Source organism: Penicillium griseofulvum (assembly GCF_001561935.1).
Source record: "Penicillium griseofulvum strain PG3 chromosome Unknown contig_12, whole genome shotgun sequence".
In the NCBI taxonomy this organism is placed as follows: Eukaryota; Fungi; Ascomycota; class Eurotiomycetes; order Eurotiales; family Aspergillaceae; genus Penicillium; species Penicillium griseofulvum.
Genome location: NW_024467435.1, coordinates 278,598 through 295,619, shown reverse-complemented (window position 1 = coordinate 295,619; position 17,022 = coordinate 278,598). Strand labels below are relative to the sequence as shown.

At 46.2% G+C, this 17,022-nt stretch overlaps 6 protein-coding genes across 6 annotated transcripts; 3 read left to right on the top strand and 3 right to left on the bottom strand.

Moving 5' to 3' along the window:
• Positions 1–1,312: 1,312 nt before the first annotated feature.
• Positions 1,313–3,573, bottom strand: PGRI_089990 (UTP25 family protein; the record flags this gene model as incomplete). Its single annotated transcript, XM_040796712.1, has 3 exons — positions 1,313–2,806; positions 2,865–3,378; positions 3,434–3,573. 3 exons carry the CDS (start codon positions 3,571–3,573, stop codon positions 1,313–1,315), a joined length of 2,148 nt encoding a protein of 715 aa, XP_040650142.1.
• A 224-nt stretch (positions 3,574–3,797) lies between these two features.
• PGRI_089980 (eukaryotic translation initiation factor 3 subunit F) lies at positions 3,798–4,938 on the top strand (the record flags this gene model as incomplete). Its single annotated transcript, XM_040796711.1, has 3 exons — positions 3,798–3,899; positions 3,948–4,660; positions 4,716–4,938. The coding sequence occupies 3 exons, from the start codon at positions 3,798–3,800 to the stop codon at positions 4,936–4,938; spliced, it is 1,038 nt and encodes a 345-aa protein (XP_040650141.1).
• Positions 4,939–6,665: 1,727 nt separating this feature from the next.
• Positions 6,666–7,619, top strand: PGRI_089970 (uncharacterized protein; the record flags this gene model as incomplete). Its single annotated transcript, XM_040796710.1, has 1 exon — positions 6,666–7,619. The coding sequence occupies one exon, from the start codon at positions 6,666–6,668 to the stop codon at positions 7,617–7,619; it is 954 nt and encodes a 317-aa protein (XP_040650140.1).
• Positions 7,620–10,897: 3,278 nt separating this feature from the next.
• On the bottom strand, positions 10,898–13,478 carry PGRI_089960 (uncharacterized protein; the record flags this gene model as incomplete). The annotated part of the gene is made up of 4 exons (XM_040796709.1): positions 10,898–11,984; positions 12,137–12,495; positions 12,550–12,936; positions 12,990–13,478. 4 exons carry the CDS (start codon positions 13,476–13,478, stop codon positions 10,898–10,900), a joined length of 2,322 nt encoding a protein of 773 aa, XP_040650139.1.
• A 506-nt stretch (positions 13,479–13,984) lies between these two features.
• PGRI_089950 (Transcription factor IIIC, subunit 5) lies at positions 13,985–14,842 on the top strand (the record flags this gene model as incomplete). Its single annotated transcript, XM_040796708.1, has 1 exon — positions 13,985–14,842. One exon carries the CDS (start codon positions 13,985–13,987, stop codon positions 14,840–14,842), a length of 858 nt encoding a protein of 285 aa, XP_040650138.1.
• Positions 14,843–15,877: 1,035 nt separating this feature from the next.
• Positions 15,878–16,997, bottom strand: PGRI_089940 (putative transcription initiation factor TFIID subunit 13; the record flags this gene model as incomplete). The annotated part of the gene is made up of 2 exons (XM_040796707.1): positions 15,878–16,365; positions 16,427–16,997. 2 exons carry the CDS (start codon positions 16,995–16,997, stop codon positions 15,878–15,880), a joined length of 1,059 nt encoding a protein of 352 aa, XP_040650137.1.
• Positions 16,998–17,022: the final 25 nt, after the last annotated feature.

Below are 17,022 nucleotides of genomic sequence, written 5' to 3'. Positions count from 1 at the left end.
AATATATCATTCCTCGAGTTTTTGCTATAACCTCAGACTCGGATGAGAAATTGTATGGAGGTAGGATATACCGAACCCTGATTGGTTAGTAAATATAGACCCGCTTTTACGCGGAAGCGGGTCTCGAACTCACGACGGTATTGGAGGAAATACCACGTGACTTACTAATCGAGTACTAAGCCAATAATACGCCGGAAATGGACCCGCTTCTGTATACCTTCAAAAATGGGATCTATAAGGAATTAAAAAAAAATAAAAAAAATGGGTAGCTTCTCTTTGATAGAGCGTGTCATCCTTAGTGCAGGGTCCATGCTAATCTTCTCTGTATATTTTCAGTTGACCGTATGCCCCGAAGGGCGAAAGGATATCCTTAAAGTGTTTTATAACCCATCTTCTGTGGCAAAATTGTACCGCCTACAATATAGACATAAGGTAAGGGATATAAGCACATGATATTGGGTTATACAAGACTGACTACAGGTGGGCTGGGCGTGCACATCATTTATTCCGGACATAGCAGACCAGTTGTTAGGTTCACAAGATGAAGTATTGGGCAGAAGGTTGAAACCGCTTTATTATGCATTCTCTAGATGTGATACCTCCCACAGCACTTGCTTTCCGCAAACAAATAGTGCAATTCCATATTACCAAAGAATGGCAACGACAAGCAGATGGTACATGTCAACACGATATCAACACGATCTCCATCCTTTTTAGTCACATCGATATAAAAACAAACCGACTTTTGGTCCAAATCAAAAGTGGCAGATCCCTTTATGTCTAGTATTGACTTAGCATTGGAATGATAATCCATCTCTAACGACGTTGTTGGATTCTCCGACTTCATTGCCATGGAAAGAAAGGCTTTTGATGTCCACCATCGTATCAGATCCAATGGTGGTGGATCCTTTGAGCTGATATTAGGGGTTAGAAGTAGGATTATGCTCAATTATTGTGTAACAATGACAGAATATGCACAATGGGGTGACTCATTATACAGGTTGCATAGACTATTAGACTTAGGCCTTCAATAGATGCCCTTCGGTCGGAATCGTATAGGGTTGAAAGGCAACCAGATCTTATTAATGCAAACAACATGATAGTCCTTAGTCTTCTTCGGTCTTCTCGGATCTCTTTTCTGGATGTACTTTTTCCCATGTCAGTATTATAACCAGGAAGACTGAAATAGTAGGTGGCCGCAAAAGATCGAATATAGGTCGTGAAATATGACAACAGCACAAATGAAGTGGTATGAAAGATAATCCAAAAGACTAAGCTAATATCTACCTAGAAAGGAATACACAGGCTCAATTCATACAAAGGTAAACGTATCACCTCCCTTCTCCCGCAACATATTACCAATCCTAGACGTACCAACAATACGCTCCAACTTCAGCGCATCCCACTTCGAGAATAGCGCACGCACACCACCCTCAGCAGCCTCGATCAATTCCGCGGGATCAAGACCCAAGTACCCAACAATCTCACCATAAAACAATGCGTTATCTGGGAGCCCGTACATGACTATACGCTTGACACCACGGACCTGGTAACGGCGGAAGTGGTGCGCACGCTCGGTATACAGTAGCACGGAGTGACGGCCGGACACGAAATGACTGCGGGCACGGTTAGCCTCCTTCGGCTCGGTGTACTCAGAGATAGCGCCAAAGGCGACATTGGTTGTCTGCGTAGAGGTGGCGAAATGGTTGCGCACGCGGACGAAGTCGAGATAGGAGGGGATGAAGATGAGAGTGCCGGAACCACCCTTGCCGCGGCCATGCGTGATATTTTTCACCAGGGTGGACAGGATGGTTGTTGTGAAGTGCTTGAAGCGCGCGTCGGGGTCCTTGATAGGCGACGTGCTATCGACGCGAGTGAATGTTTGCTTGACGGGAACTGGGAGCGGGAGCTCGGTGATGGCGCCGGCGTAGGTGGGGGTTGCCTTGAGACGGCCCGAGACGTTTTGCATCTGGGATGAGAAGAGGGCATTGATCTCGGGGGTGATGTAAGACGAGACTACTATGGTTTGTCGGACATGGCGGGCTTGGTTATCCAAGTACCAGTTACGGACGCGGCCGAAATCACAGCCGTGTGCTTGCTTCGGTTGCAAGTTCAGATGCTGGAAGATGTAGTCGACGTGGTCCCAGTTTTGCATGAGGAGGGCGTCGGCGTGATCGACGACTACCAGCTCGATTGAAGAGAGGAAGTCGTGATCGCGCTTCTTGACGTCGGCTTGGTCCATGATCGTACGCAGACCCAGTGGACTGGCTAGGATGATATCGGAGCTGTAGAATTGCGCGAAATATTTGACTGTCTTGCGCGTAAACTTTAGGCCCAGTCGGAACATATCATCGTCATTTCCGCTAAAGAGCTCCTTAAAGTCTTCAGTCTTATGCTCCCACGATTCATCATCTGGCGCCGAGAACGAGTCGGTGAAGCGCTTTTTGTTTTCTTGTTGTTCAGGCTGATAGATCCGAGTGATCGCATCGAGAACTTTAACACATGCCTGACGAGTGGGCAGAATGTAAAGCACTTTGGGTCGGGTAAATCCCTGATCACGACACTCGATGTCCGTGTCCGGGTCCTTGGCCAGACGGGCGTTGTTTTTGAGGACTTGGTCTCGGGTCTTCAGCAGGTGGTTAACGGTGTGCAAAGCGAGAATCTCGCGCATCTCATTTGCATTAGAAGCAGTGCGGGCACCATAGAGAACGTCTTGGTAGTCGAACACATATGGCGTGATAATCTGGGCCTGACCGGTGATTTTAGGCAGGATCTCGGCTGCACGAGACTTCAATTTTTGTTTAAGCTGCGCGATTGCATGTTAGTACTGGAGCTAGCATAAAACCTATGTCCGTTCCACATACCTTAATATTGGTTGTGCTCTTCAATGACGGAAGGATTGATACACCGTTTGCTCCCGTGTCGGGAACAGTATGTACTAGCCGTAGCCCATCCACTTCTTTCTTGACGGTGGCCCATTTATTCGATTGGATAGGCTCAATCTGCTTGGTCAAATCTGCACTCTCGCGGAGATCAAAGTGCTTCTCAAAAGCGGCAATTGGGTCCTCGTCCTCATCTACTTCTTCCTCTTCGTCATCGGATGGGGCTTGGGCCTCCAAGTCATCATCAGCCTGCTCTGGTTCCTCTGCGGGTTCTGCCATTTGAACCTCGGCATTTGAGTCGGTATTAATCTTGCGCTTCTTTCGAGCTGGTCCGCTTGACTCATTGGTGTGAAGTAGCTGAAGGAGTTCATTGTAGGGACGTTCGGTATTCTCGTCTTCGTCGCTGCTGGAGCCCTCGTCCATAATAGTGTCATCACCCAATTCCTCTTGGGATTGCACGCTAACATCATCTTCTTCTCCAGAAGAATCATCCGATCTAGTACCAATTAGATATAGTTAAAAGACTTTTTTTTATCAAACTAAGAACTTACTCAGATTCATTCAATCGCGAAGTGGCAAAGGAGCGACCACCACGGCCATGACCACCTCTACCACGACCACGACCTCCACGACCTCCACGGCCACCACGACCTCGAGCTCCTCTAAAAGAACCACCACGAGGAGCAGGCATTTTTGTGTGTGTAAATAGAAAAGAAATGGTTGAAGTTCTTCAATACAAAACCAAAAATGAGAATTTCTGGGTCTTATCTTATCTTAGCGCGAAATTTCCCACACACAACAGAATCGGAACAATCAGAGCGGCTCACTCCACTTCAAGGAAAAATTGAACCTCCGAGAAAGGCTGAAGTTTGGATCTTGAAACTTGCCTATTCCATCCCCATCTCCAAATTAATCATGGCCGAAGATTCTTTCCTTCATCTCGCTCGCCCCCTCGGCCCCGTTAGCGTGGGGACCGCTCCTACCACTGCCCCTCTGAACGTGGTCATTCAACCCCAGGTATGTTGCGAATGTGTATGATTTGAGGGGTAAAGCTCATTCTTCCAGGCAATCTTCTCCGTTCTCGATCACTCTCTTCGCCGTAATGTCGACCAGGAGCGTGTTATCGGTACACTGCTCGGAACACGATCTGAGGATGGAAGTGAGGTCGAGGTCCGATCTGCCTTCGCTGTTGGCCACTCCGAGGCTGAGGACCAGGTCGAGGTCGATATGGAATACCACAAGCAGATGCTGGCTTTGCACTTGAAGGCCAACCCCCGCGAAGTCCTGGTTGGCTGGTACGCCACTGCTTCCGAGCTCAACACTTTCTCCGCCTTGATCCAAAACTTCTACAGTGGCCAGGGTGATGGTACCTGGCCTCACCCCGCTGTCCACCTGACTGTCTCCACCGAGCCTGGAAAGGATCTCGAGACCCGCGCCTACATTTCCGCCCCCGTTGGTGTCACTGCTGAGCGTGCTGCCGACAGCGCTGCTTTCATTCCCGTTCCCTACGAGCTCCGATACGGTGAGGCCGATAAGAGCGGTCTTGAGTCTATCGCTAACGCCAAGGACGCTGAGGACCGTTCCGCTTCCGTCACTTCCGACATTGAGTCTCTGGAGCGCGCTATTGAGGAGGTTCTCTCCATGGTTGACCGCGTCTCTCGCTACGTCGAGTCCGTGATCGACGAGGAGACCCCCGCTTCTACTGCCATGGGCCAGTTCCTGCTTAACGCTCTCGCTCTCGCTCCTAAGGTCGAGCCCGCCGACATTGAGCGCGACTTGTAAGTTGAACCTGCATTATATTACTCGATGTTGCTTGTCACTAATTTTCCACAGCAACAACCACATCCAGGACGTCCTGGTCGTTTCCTACCTTGCCAACACCGTGCGCACACAGATGGAGCTTTCCACTCGCCTAGCAACCGCTCAGCTGACTCTCGGCGGCGGCGGCGGTGCCGAAGGCCCTGCCACTGGCGAGGGCAACCAGCGCAACCAGCGTGGCGGCAAGAATCAAGGCGGCCGCCCACGCCAGGACCGCACCGAGGAAGCCCGCGCATGAGAGGTTTCCCACAGCAAAAAAAACGCTGATGCATAATGTGACCAATTGCGAGAGGAGCACTCCCCTTCAAGTGAACGTCGATATCTCGTCTCACGTTCTCTTCCCTTCCTATCTCACCCCTCCCTAACGTTATTACTTTTGGGTCTTTCGCTTCTTTGTTTACTATCCCTCTACCACCTTCTTCCCTTTTTTTACCTTTTCCCTTTTTTTCCGGCTTCCTCTTTTTTTTTCCTCGCGAGGCTTACATGTTCTCTCCGGAGTTCACGGACTGCAGCCTAGTCGCGTCTCGTCAACGGCTCTCGGACTTGGTCTGTAGAGACACCCAAAGACGGTATTCAGCACGCGGTGTTATGGTGTTGAGACCGATTTAATATCAATACCATTGGTATAGCGTGCGGTTGATGAGGGTGACGATGCTGTTACCGTTCGATAGAGAATATTCGGGGGTGATGAGTCTAGACTGTTGAAGATGAGAGATGGATCTGCTGAGAGTCGATCTCTCCGGTTTACGAAGTCGCATCTTTCTAGGCGCGGCGTTTTCAGTTATGATGAAATGGACATAAAAGTTCTAGAGCTTCTTCGTATTTCCCACTATTTACTACTCTGGCCATAGCCACCACTGTTCACACATCGTAGACGACTACATGATCGTATCGTAAGAGTATCAACAGTCCAATCAAAGCAATATTGCGGGCTTCAGAATCAGTGTCTCAATCACAGAGATGTCTTCAAGTTCTTGCTCAATCTGTGATTGCTTCTCGACTACACAGAATACATGAATGGCTAGCCGGCTTATATTGGAGAGGAGAAGGTGACTATTAGTCTCAATGCCATATTCAACCGGAGGCAGCCAACTGAAAGAATTTGACCTTTTTTTTAGCTTGCATCTCTGCTGTATATATGCTACATAATATACGCAAATCATTCCTAATCTGAATTGTAAAGAAGGCCTAAGTTTAGGAAGCTCAGATTCCATCGAGGGGTCATCAAGGTTCTCAGCGACAAGAAAGTCCTTAACACTCACTGGCTCGTATCGCCCCCCCCCCCCCAAAGAGACAGATAGTAGATCATTGTATGTCCCTGGGTATCAGTCAGCCGGTAATCGAGGCCGCGTTGGATTAAGAAAAGAACCTGTTCCGGAGTGAGCTCTCTGCAGCTAGGTGAAGCGCTGTCTTGCAGCCTGGGGCAGTACGAACATGAATATCTGCGCCAGCTGACAGAAGTACTTTTACCCTCTGGACATCACCACTCATGGCGGCATATTGGGGTGGATAGATCGTGTTATATCGACTAGTATTTCCCTCTGAGTCCGCATACTTATTTACCTAGGTCGCTTTATACCACTTCTATTAAAGTTAAGGCTGTGTCTGTACTGTCTGCTGGTGCTATCACATCAGTACCATATTGGATAAGGTGCCCGGCTAATATAGGAGTGTCCTCTCTGTTATCTAGGTGGTGAATGTGCCTATAGCCAGCTACTAGGTGGAGAGATATACGATATCCTAGGGTTGATGCGATTGACGGATCCGCGCCGTGTTCAAGTACTTGCTTGTCGCCACCTGGTTCTCACACATAGCATAGTGCAATAGGGTCTAGGTATAACAGTCTATATCATTAATAGTAAGGTTACTATTATCGAATATCCATTTAAAGGTCAAAATATTGCCAGCTTCGTAACTGTCTCTCTTCGCAGTTTATATGGAGTCTAATCTCGGGTTACAATTCGCATGGATGGAGCCTACGATTATACGATCAGCGCACAGGACTTTGACCCGGACATCATATTCCCTGGGATTGTTACCCTCTACAAGCCATTCTACAGACCCAACTCACACCCGTACAAGAAAGCGAGTTCAAAAAGCAAATCCTCCGTTGCCTTACCACTATGGTGTATGGATCCAATAATGATTAAGCCCGCTAGATGCGGTTATAGCATCACATTAAAGCTTTGCATGGCCATCTTCCACGGGGAGAAGATACCCGAAGATATTGGAGAAACGAAGGAAGGGTTCTTAGAATTGAAAAACCATCTCCCACGCAATGATATTCCAGTTAACGTTTCCGCAGTTTTACGAAGTCGCCATGAAACTGTCCGACATGCTAAAGCTACCTCGTGTATGATCACGCAACTTTGCCTTCATAGTGAAGGTATTAGTGAAGGGATCATCCTCCAGGCCCATGGAATTCTTACGCACAGAGTTGACGCTGAGACCACTCCCTGGGAAGAATACAGTGGTGTCTATCGTACGGGCGAGGTCTCCGCGGCTCTCCATCCGTTCCCTCATCACAGTCTTATGCCCTACAAAATGAAAGCAATGGTCTGCGAGCTGCAGTCTGACCTAAAAGAAACCATTGCTAAAGGAACGGTTGACCCTATCGCCATTGCTTCGGAATATACCCACATCTTCGTTAACATTGATCCTTTTGTTGACGGCAATGGACGTATGTGTCGTCTGGTATTGAACTCGATACTCCTCCAGCTTGGCAGCTTTCTTGCATGCATCGGCGAGAAGGAAGAAGACCGCGCCCTTTACTTGGAATTTGCCAGCAATGGAAGTGCACTTGAGGATATATATGGAGATCTTGAGGAGGATGAGAGACCGATCATGCACAAGGAGCTAGGAAGTTTTATTATCCCGCATGTTAAGAAGAGCATGGGTAAGGTGATGATGCTCTTGTAAAGTAATACCAAAAATGGAGTTTATCTTTCTTCCTATAAGTGGAGGCTATCCTGGCTATATATGTATGGATGCGGTCTATGGACAGCCTATCTTGTAGGTTGATATATAAAGAGTCAGGGCCATAGCATCTTGCCGGTTTCAGGGTCTGTATGGAGTGAAAGTTCACCCGTTAAAGGGTGGAGATTCTCGCCTAGCTCCATTTAGGATGTGAAGTATATATATTACCCGCATCCGCCCATGTATTACCCAAAATGGCCAATCTGCATATTGAAGACAACCTTGAGTAGAATGTAACTTAAAGACTGAATAGCCAGCCAACCTACTGTGCCAAAAATGAGAGCCTGAACCAGAAATTGGCAGAGAGTGGAGAGCTGGAGTTTTATGGATAGGTAGGCACCTAGACACACATTTCCCAAGCGTCACATAGAAAATGGATATAAAACAATTTTATGCCAAGGATGTTAGCAATCAGGCACTTTGGCGGAGTGGCCTAACGCGGTGCCCTGCTATGCATGAAAATGTAAGCCTAGGCATTTCCTTCGGGAGCGTGAGTTCGAATCTCACAGGTGTCGTTTTTTTCCTTTCCTTTTTTTTTTTTTTTGGAATCCCGCGCTCTTTCTCCCAATCCTCTGCCGGGGTTTGGCCCTACACCGGCCTGATTATTCTTTCACTCTAATTATGATTTTGACCAACTCCCCATTTAATCTAGACCATTCACCCACCTATAACTAGATAGTACCTGTGATAAATTTAGATTCAATGGGCTCTTGGTCGCGCCCCATCATTGCGACTATCAATCTCAATATCCCCCCGCTCCTACGTAGAGAGAGTAGCCATAGAAGTGGTAGTAGCAATATACTGTTTTTGCGCCCGCTGAATGATTCGGCGTCTTTTATTATCATCCCTTATTTTTATATACCTTTTAATATCAAAAATTGCCTAAGCACCCTATACATTATTCTGTCTTTTTTCCCTTCTTTTTTCCCCAGCAAGTTTGGTGGTCTAAAATCTTGATATCATTACTGGCGTACTAAGTATGTAGTTATGTACCCGCTTATATTATATCATATACGCCTAGTTTATACATACCAAGGGCCTGACCCACTCTATAGTTGGTATAGGCAGCGACGCAGAATTTGGATACTAGTATAGTCGTTATCTTAGTAGTTAATACAATGTTAGTGGTATCTCAAGGTATATACCTAATGCATTGACATATCCTCCTAGGGGCCTACACGGATAGTAGACTCAGCAATCTAGCAATTGATAGGAAATATCGAATTCCCCTGCTATTTTCGCGATTGTAGGCTTCCTACTCAGTATATAGTTTAAAGTGATTCTAATACGAGTTTCCAATTTTTAGCGTAATTGAAGCATATCGGGCGGTATAAAGGTGGATTAAAAATGGTGAGTTGATCAAAATAAGATCTAACAGCCGCGTGCTGGATGGGTATAGAAATTACTGCAAGTTAAAACAGACATGCAACAGGCACTTTGGCGGAGTGGCCTAACGCGGTGCCCTGCTATGCACGAAAGTGTAAGCCTAGGCATTTCCTTCGGGAGCGTGAGTTCGAATCTCACAGGTGTCGTTCTTTTTTTAATATGTTTTTGGTCTCCCTCTTCCCTCACATATGCTGTACAAGAAGAAATCACTCCTATCAGTGGAAAAGTCAGCAATAACCAAAAAACCAGCCCTTGAGACATGATTTTTATTTTACAAAAATTACAGCCCCCCCAAAACGGAGTCTCCCTACCCACATAAATTGTACATTTTACTGGGCGGGCCATAAAAAAGGTACTATAAAATAGTTTCCTCAGCTATATACAACATACATTATAACCTCTAGGTATAAGCGTAGATCACTAGAGGCTTAAATTTGAAGTCACAGTAATGAGAGAGGTCTCTGAAACCTAGCTAATATCTGAATATGTTATTTCTGAACAACGGACTCGTCATTAAAAGACTGTCGTAGTGCTCAAAAACCGCATTTATATGTAGTATATGTACTGCGTACTCCGTACTTTCGTACTCTGTACAATCTGTCGAGTAAAAGGTACAAATTGTGGATCCTGCATGGGGGCTTGGCACGGTTAATTGAATGTTTTTAATCCATATATAGAAAGCGGTCTGCAGAGACAGATGATTCATATCGTATAACATTGATGTCTGACTGTATCATTATCTGATTTGATCAAAAATCACCCCATTCGTGACGCCCCTAAACACCAAGGAAGATAGACAAATGATAACTACAAAAAAGCAAAAATACAAGCGACACCTGTGAGATTCGAACTCACGCTCCCGAAGGAAATGCCTAGGCTTACACTTTCGTGCATAGCAGGGCACCGCGTTAGGCCACTCCGCCAAAGTGCCTTAATGCTGACATAATAACTTATCCTTCTTTTGATATCGAGAAATGCATAGCCCTAAGTAACTAACATGATCTACTACTCTGAAGTTCGAAGGTGCATTTTTCTTCGGGCACCCTTGAAGCTTAGTCTCAAATAGACCATTAGTTAGTTAACTATGTTTCAGTTAGTACAATTGCAACTAACTTACTCCGTAGTGAATGATCACCTATGTTTAAACATTTACATGCCTCTGAGAAGCGATGTAAACTTGTGTATGAAACAGCCCGTAAGAGAAGAAACATCAAAATGAATTATCAAATTCTATTCCGGTGGAATAGCTCTCTTCTTCGGGTTCTCGGTGATTTCCTTGGCAAGGTAGCGAATCTGTGGGTTCCAGGCCATACAACGGTTTTGTGGAGCTTTTTCTCGCATCCCAAGGAACATGCTGCTGCAACCTCAACGCAGATTTTTTTTTGCTAGTGACAACTGAAAAATGCCGATGGTTATAATGCAAGAACGGAATGTTGACTTTAGGCTTTGCATCCCATCTGGCAGAATAGCAATGACCACCAGTTCTTGTGATTTGACAAGTTCTCAACGTTAGGGGTGGAGTACGCGAAGCAAGGATGACACTCGGCCCTCATATATTGAAGATATTCTCAATTTGGCCAACAAGGCACTTTGGCGGAGTGGCCTAACGCGGTGCCCTGCTATGCATGAAAATGTAAGCCCAGGCATTTCCTTCGGGAGCGTGAGTTCGAATCTCACAGGTGTCGATATTTTTGCCCTTTTTTCTTTCATTCTTTTTATACTTGTCACAAACATACTCGAGAAATTTGCTAGACTATAGGCAAAATCTGGCTTACTGTACAACATACAAAAAGTGTGCAGCCAGTCACGCCAGGGTAGGAATTTCATATTAACAATCACAGCAACTGTACAAGAGCTTTGACTATTGCCGCCATCGCTTCGGTGTCATATGAGGCAGTATGGTATTCCCCGTGAGACCTTTTAGCTCCACCCAAAAATTCGTGTACCGACTGAAGAGTTGTCGAAAGGAGACCAGGAAATAACTTTCCACAAAGGATTCCGATGTTGATAGTTTGGAAATTCTTGTGGCCTTCGTGGGAGATCTTAGGTTGTACCAACTCATTGCACCCAGTTAAGATCCTGAGGAAGCACTGCATGTCTTGGGCAGCAAACCAGGATAATATCTTAATATCATCTGGGTTGTAACTACAGACTTTGATGATTTGGTCTCTAACCTGGAGTGCCGTCTCTCCGTTGGTACTGAGCCCACGATAACATCTCAGAAAAAGAGTTCCCATCATCCCATGCTTGCCTGATACGTACGAGGATGTCACATCCATGAATTCCTTCATAGAAAGCCCGTAATCGATATTTCCTTGATATAGCAACTTCCCATCTAGCTGTCTGATTGCAAGCTGTAGTGGAATGGGCGAATACCTTTTCGGCATAGATATGTACTCGAAGTCCAGAATCCAAGTCTTTTCGGGCCGCTCATAGAGTACTTTCAGTTGCTGTAGGATGTTGCGAGTTTGATCTGTAATGTTCATCTCTCGTTCTTGCTCTCGATGTGTTGGTGGATCTATCGGCTCGACGGGGTTCATCACATAGTTGATAAGCGACCTGGAATGGTGATGGTAGTAGTAGGACGTCGGGACCTCCTGTGGCTCTGGGCACGTGTAGTACAAACATCTTTTCTCGCCATTGATGTGTGCTAGGCTCTTTCGAACACTGAGTTTCAATGCGCGCACGAGTTTCTTGCGAAACTCACGTTCGCAGGCGGTATGAGCATCTTGTTTGAGCGTCTCCTCGATAGTTTCTAATCCCAGTCCCCTATCTGGATACGGGTCGGAAACTTCTAGATGTTTAGAGAACTGGGAGAGGACTGTAGTTTCGGAAACCTGGGAAACAAGAGTGAAGTGATGTGATCGAGCGAAACAAGCTGGAAAGCCTGCACTTCCGGGATGGAGAAAGACACCTGTGGCGCTTTTGTGACGATTTAATCGACAATTGATTCTATGTTTGTGTATTTCCCGTATATCGGAGTCAAGGTGTCTCTTGAACGATAGCTGGAATGCAAGATGGCGCTATAGAGCGTCCATGTTGGGGAGAAGCGACGAGGTCTCCATGAATGCGACCCCAAGAAGAGCATCTCGACGTCTTCAATGTACAGCACCGGGCACAGCCTGAATTTCTCAAAAATCGGCTGAGATTTGCGGTAGAACTCTTGGGAGTACCTGATTGCGTTCTCTCTTTCTTCATTCCTTTGCCGTTTTCGCGTCTTGCACTTTAACATCTCGTAGTCCATTGTCCAACCTTGAAGCATCAGTGTATTTGGAATAACCTCATGCCTAATTGACCCCCGAAGGCAGAGCGACAGAAGTAGCAGAATCTTCGCTCCTGTACCGAGTAGCAGACTCATAGCCCAGTGTATAGGCGCGCCTTCAAAGGGCTCGCTATAGTCGTACCCAATTCGAACCGGAATGGCAGAGTCAAGCTATGAGAGAAGTGTTAGAGAGTGCTGTTCCCAGATACGGGACCTATAGCTTACCTTATCGCTGGCGGCGACCAAATGCTCACATACAAGACTGACGCATGCTCCCAGTTGTTCGTAGCAGGGTGTACATCGCCCGAGTCCAGGCTGTCGGAGACTGTAATTGGGTGCAATGTGGTATAATAAAGAATTGACCTTTTGTACCGTTGGCCTCTCATTTCTTAGACCATGTCCTGGTAAGCTCTCGAGACAAGGGGCAGCAGCTTCGATAACGAATTTTTGGGGCTGTGTCTCCAAATCTGAACCAGGTTCACGAGGGTGTCCAGGATGCAAAGTGTCCTCCGCGTGTCCGAGAAATTTATAGGCATCCGCAAAGCTCTCAATCTTACCTCGACGCCCCCCTTCGATGCTTATGAACGGTACCGGATGGGTAATGGGATGTAACTAGATAGTTTGCTTAGTATACGGCCGATGATTTGAGAACAATTTAGGGGCACCTTGTAAAGATCTTTTCCCTTTACGTATTTCTTTGCAGAAAGTTGCTCGGGTGTCAGTCTGAGAAAAGGATAATTTCCAGATTTGAACCGCTCAGACACAGAGGCAGATGCATATCTTTCGCCATCATCTCTGGAATTTCCGTGTCTCATAGATGTGATCTTTGTTTCTGCCTTGACCCATCTCTCCAACGTAGATTCGCTGATATAAAGTGCCTCAGAGGCGCTGGCAATCGAAAGACTGCGTTCTTCGCCTGTCTGGGGGTTGATATGCACATGTGTCCGGTAGAACTCAATAGCCTTCAATCGCTCTTCCCTTGTGAAGATTTTCAGTGTGCGTTTGTAGAGACGACTCGCCAGTTGTTTGTTGCCAATGCCATCAATCATCTCATGCTGCGTTTCCGCGAGTGTTTTAACCTGGCTAGAACTGTTGGGGTAGTCACGCTCTTCTGGTAGAGTTGGACTCAAAGATCGACTCTTGGTGTTTTTCATAATGCGGCTGCTAGGACTCTTGACTTTAGAAAACTGCTTAGAGATGAGTTTTTGGTTTTAGCTTTCGTTGTGAGGTGATGGAGCTAGGTGCTAAAGTCGTTTCCAGCTCAAAAATTAGATAAAATAACACCATGGCAAACCATTTTCCTATTCTTCCAAGGTTATCTTTATTGACTATGTAATTATTTTCATTTTCTCAGTCATCCAGTCTGCATTAGGCAGCCACGATTAGATCTAGTAGTAGATAGCTCCCCCTTCTCCTTTTTCCCTTTCTCTTCCTTTTCTTCTCTCCTCGTCCGCTTTTCATCTAATACAATCGAGTTAGAAATCCATTATGTGAAGTCTAACCCGAACGAACCTAAGCAGACAATATCTACCCCATAGATATCCTACCATATTCCCTCCAACCTCGAGCAAATCGGTACAGGCCCTGAAGAGCCACGAAGGTGATACCGATTTCTATCGGAGAAGCAGGATCTGACAAGAGCAGTATTGCCAAAGACGAAATGCAGCCAAACAAGGAAAGCGGCAACAATGGAAAGAATTTCACTGTATACGGTAAAGATTTTATCTTTGAAGGAATAACCGTGAGAATGAAACAAAAGACCGTTCCCCAAGAGGGTGATCGCGACAAAGTTAAGTATGGGGTTGATGATTTACTGGAAGCAACTGTGCACGAGATACAGCAGCTTTTGGATCGTCGGCCAGTAGTAACTGTTAAGGTATTGGTTGACTGGATGAGCTCTACAAGTCGGATAGACATTGAAAGAGCGCTACCGTTCTGTGGATACATGTTTGAGAATGGTCCATGGAAGAAGGCGTTGATCAAATTTGGTGTCGACCCAAGGGCTAGACCCGACTTTCGTTATTATCAAACAGTCACCTTTGAGATGGATTTCAACCCCATTGTTGAACGAGGAGAGCACGACTGGGAAAAGAGTGGAGAGCTTGCCTTCCCACAATTACTCAAGGGGGATGATAATGTCCCCTATACTTTCAATGGGAGGAAGTTTGTGCCGGACGACAATAGCTGGCAGATCTGTGATATTAGCGATGTGCTTCTACAGGGCATCGTAGCAACAAGCGACATTCGGTCGACACCCACTCTCAATGAAGGCTTCTTCTGGAACGGAACAATGGCAAAACTGGAAGTCATTATGCGTCACAAGATTGTATGCATAAGGGACGGTGGTATACCTGACGATGAGGACTACGGGTGTCTTCTATCTTTCCCAGACAAGTACCAGCCGCCAACCGGGCGTGATCACTCTAAGTATGGCTTAGAGTTTGGGCAGAAATATACCCAGAAGCAGGCTTATCTGAGAGGTCGAATAGTAGACAGGGCAAGAAGAGGTGTACACTGAACAGTGAAGGGCACTACACTTTTACCTACTCGTCCAGAAGATAAAACCTGTTCACGGTGAATAATTCATTGACACATTAGAATTACTGTTGAGTATAGATAACTTAGTCTTAGGGGTTAAACAAAGGGAGTCATAGTACTGGTAGTTGCTATGGTTGATTTCAACCCTTCCTTTTTTCTATACATATATGTAGGGAGTACTCCATAGATTGATGTTTATATAGGTGGGGAAGGAGGCGGATGGACCTAAAACCATGTCCCACTGTATCCGGGTGCAAATACTCATGAAATATGATTGTATGTTGTATGGGGCTGGTCATGGCGCAAATCATAGAAGTACTGTGTAGCCAGAGTTGTTCGGGGGTTGTGTTTTGTACTATTCGGACGCACGACCTAACGGGTTGAATGCAAAAGAAACGATTTAGGTACTTTATCTATAGGATACACATATAAGAGGTACTTAAAAGCTGAAAAAATTTAAATGTGAATATCTCGACCACACCACTTTTTAACTGTTAAATAGATATATCGTTAGGTTAATATAGGCTGTATATTATAGTATATAGGATTTTAAGATGAAATAAAGCTCTGTTCTAGGGGAATGCTTTTCGAGTCATTTTACGCTACAACTACTACTCCGTACATAGTGTAGTTTCGTGCCCTCTACTTCAAGACATTCTTTCTTAAAAATTTATATAGTATGAAAAGTAAAGATAGTAGGCTAGGTTATGAACATCTTCATCTTTCTATAATTAAATAACGTGGTTGAGATATTCACGTTTAAATTATTCTATTTTTTAAGTACCTTTTATATGTGTATCCTATAGAAAAGGTACCTAAATCATTTTTTTTGCATTCAACCCGTGCGGTCCAAATTCCGACCGGAATTGGACCGTGCATTGGGTCAAGTATGGCGATATCATAATACATACGGAGTAGCGCACATATTGAAAACCAGTCAAATATGACTGATCATTAGTTTCATTAGTGAAATCGTTATGCCATTAGTGTTCTGCGTTGATTAAAGTGTACATGTTCAGAGATTGGTCTTGCGCTTCTTTGGAACCGACTCCTCAGTAGCATCGGAAGCACGGCGGACACCTCTCTTGCCCTTGCCCTTGCTCTTCTTGACCGTAGCAGCCGCAGCGGCTTCAGCTGCAACAGGATCCTCACCAGCAGCAGCGGCAGCAGCGGCAGCGGCTGCACCCTTCTTTCCAGCCTCCTTAGCAACCTGATCATCATTTTGGTCAAATGCCTTGCGGGCTTCCTTCAATTCACGTTCCATGCGCAGCAGCTCCTGGACACGGCCAAGCTTGTTCGGGTCGCGACGTAGTGCGAAGCGGAAGTCTTCAACTTTGATCTTCTGTCGGCGGGCGTGATGCGCAACTTGCGCGGCACCGTGGCTGAGTTCCAGCACGAAGTCGGTGACAATTTCGTCCAACACACGGACTGTCTCAGGGAGTGGTTCGTTTGGGAAACTTGGGTGTGGGCTGGGGTCGCCATAAGCGAGAAGTAGTAGGCGGACTGTAGAGATGGTTAGTATTGAAATTGGCTTGAGAAATGTATGTGAGCTGTAGGAACCTACGCTCATTCTGGAAGTTCATTTGACCCTTGTGTCGGGCCATACGTGCACGTGGTTCAGCCATGGCGGACTTGGTTGCAGAGCCTTTCTTGCCCTTTGTGGTTGGGGTAGTTCTTGTATCGAGTGGCTTGGGAGTCCACTGAGGTTCGTATCCGGCACGGATTAATGCTGTGTTTTGCTCATCGAAATCCCAGTTAGGCAAGAGCTGGGAAACAAGATGTTGGGAGCTAGGCTGGCGCGAGGGATTGCGAGTCGGATTGGACGAGTCAGTCTTCTGAGTCGATGAGGAATCGCTCGGGTTTTGCAAGCATGAGTTTGTAGTTGGTGTGACGGTGTTTGGAGTCTGAGAGGATGTATTTGGAATTTGCAAGCCACGGTTTGGAGTTGGCGTGATGGGGCCTGGAGTCTGGAAGCGCGCGTTTGAAGTTACAGTTGACGGCGGAGTTTGCAATCCAGTGTATGAATTTGACAAGACACGCGGAGTTGGCGTAGAAGAAGATAGCGGCTCTGGGGCCTCGCCCGGCAAGCAAAACGATACCCGCTTGCGCGGATGGTCCGTGCGGTTGGCGGACATGATGGGCAGAATATGCTAGACTGGG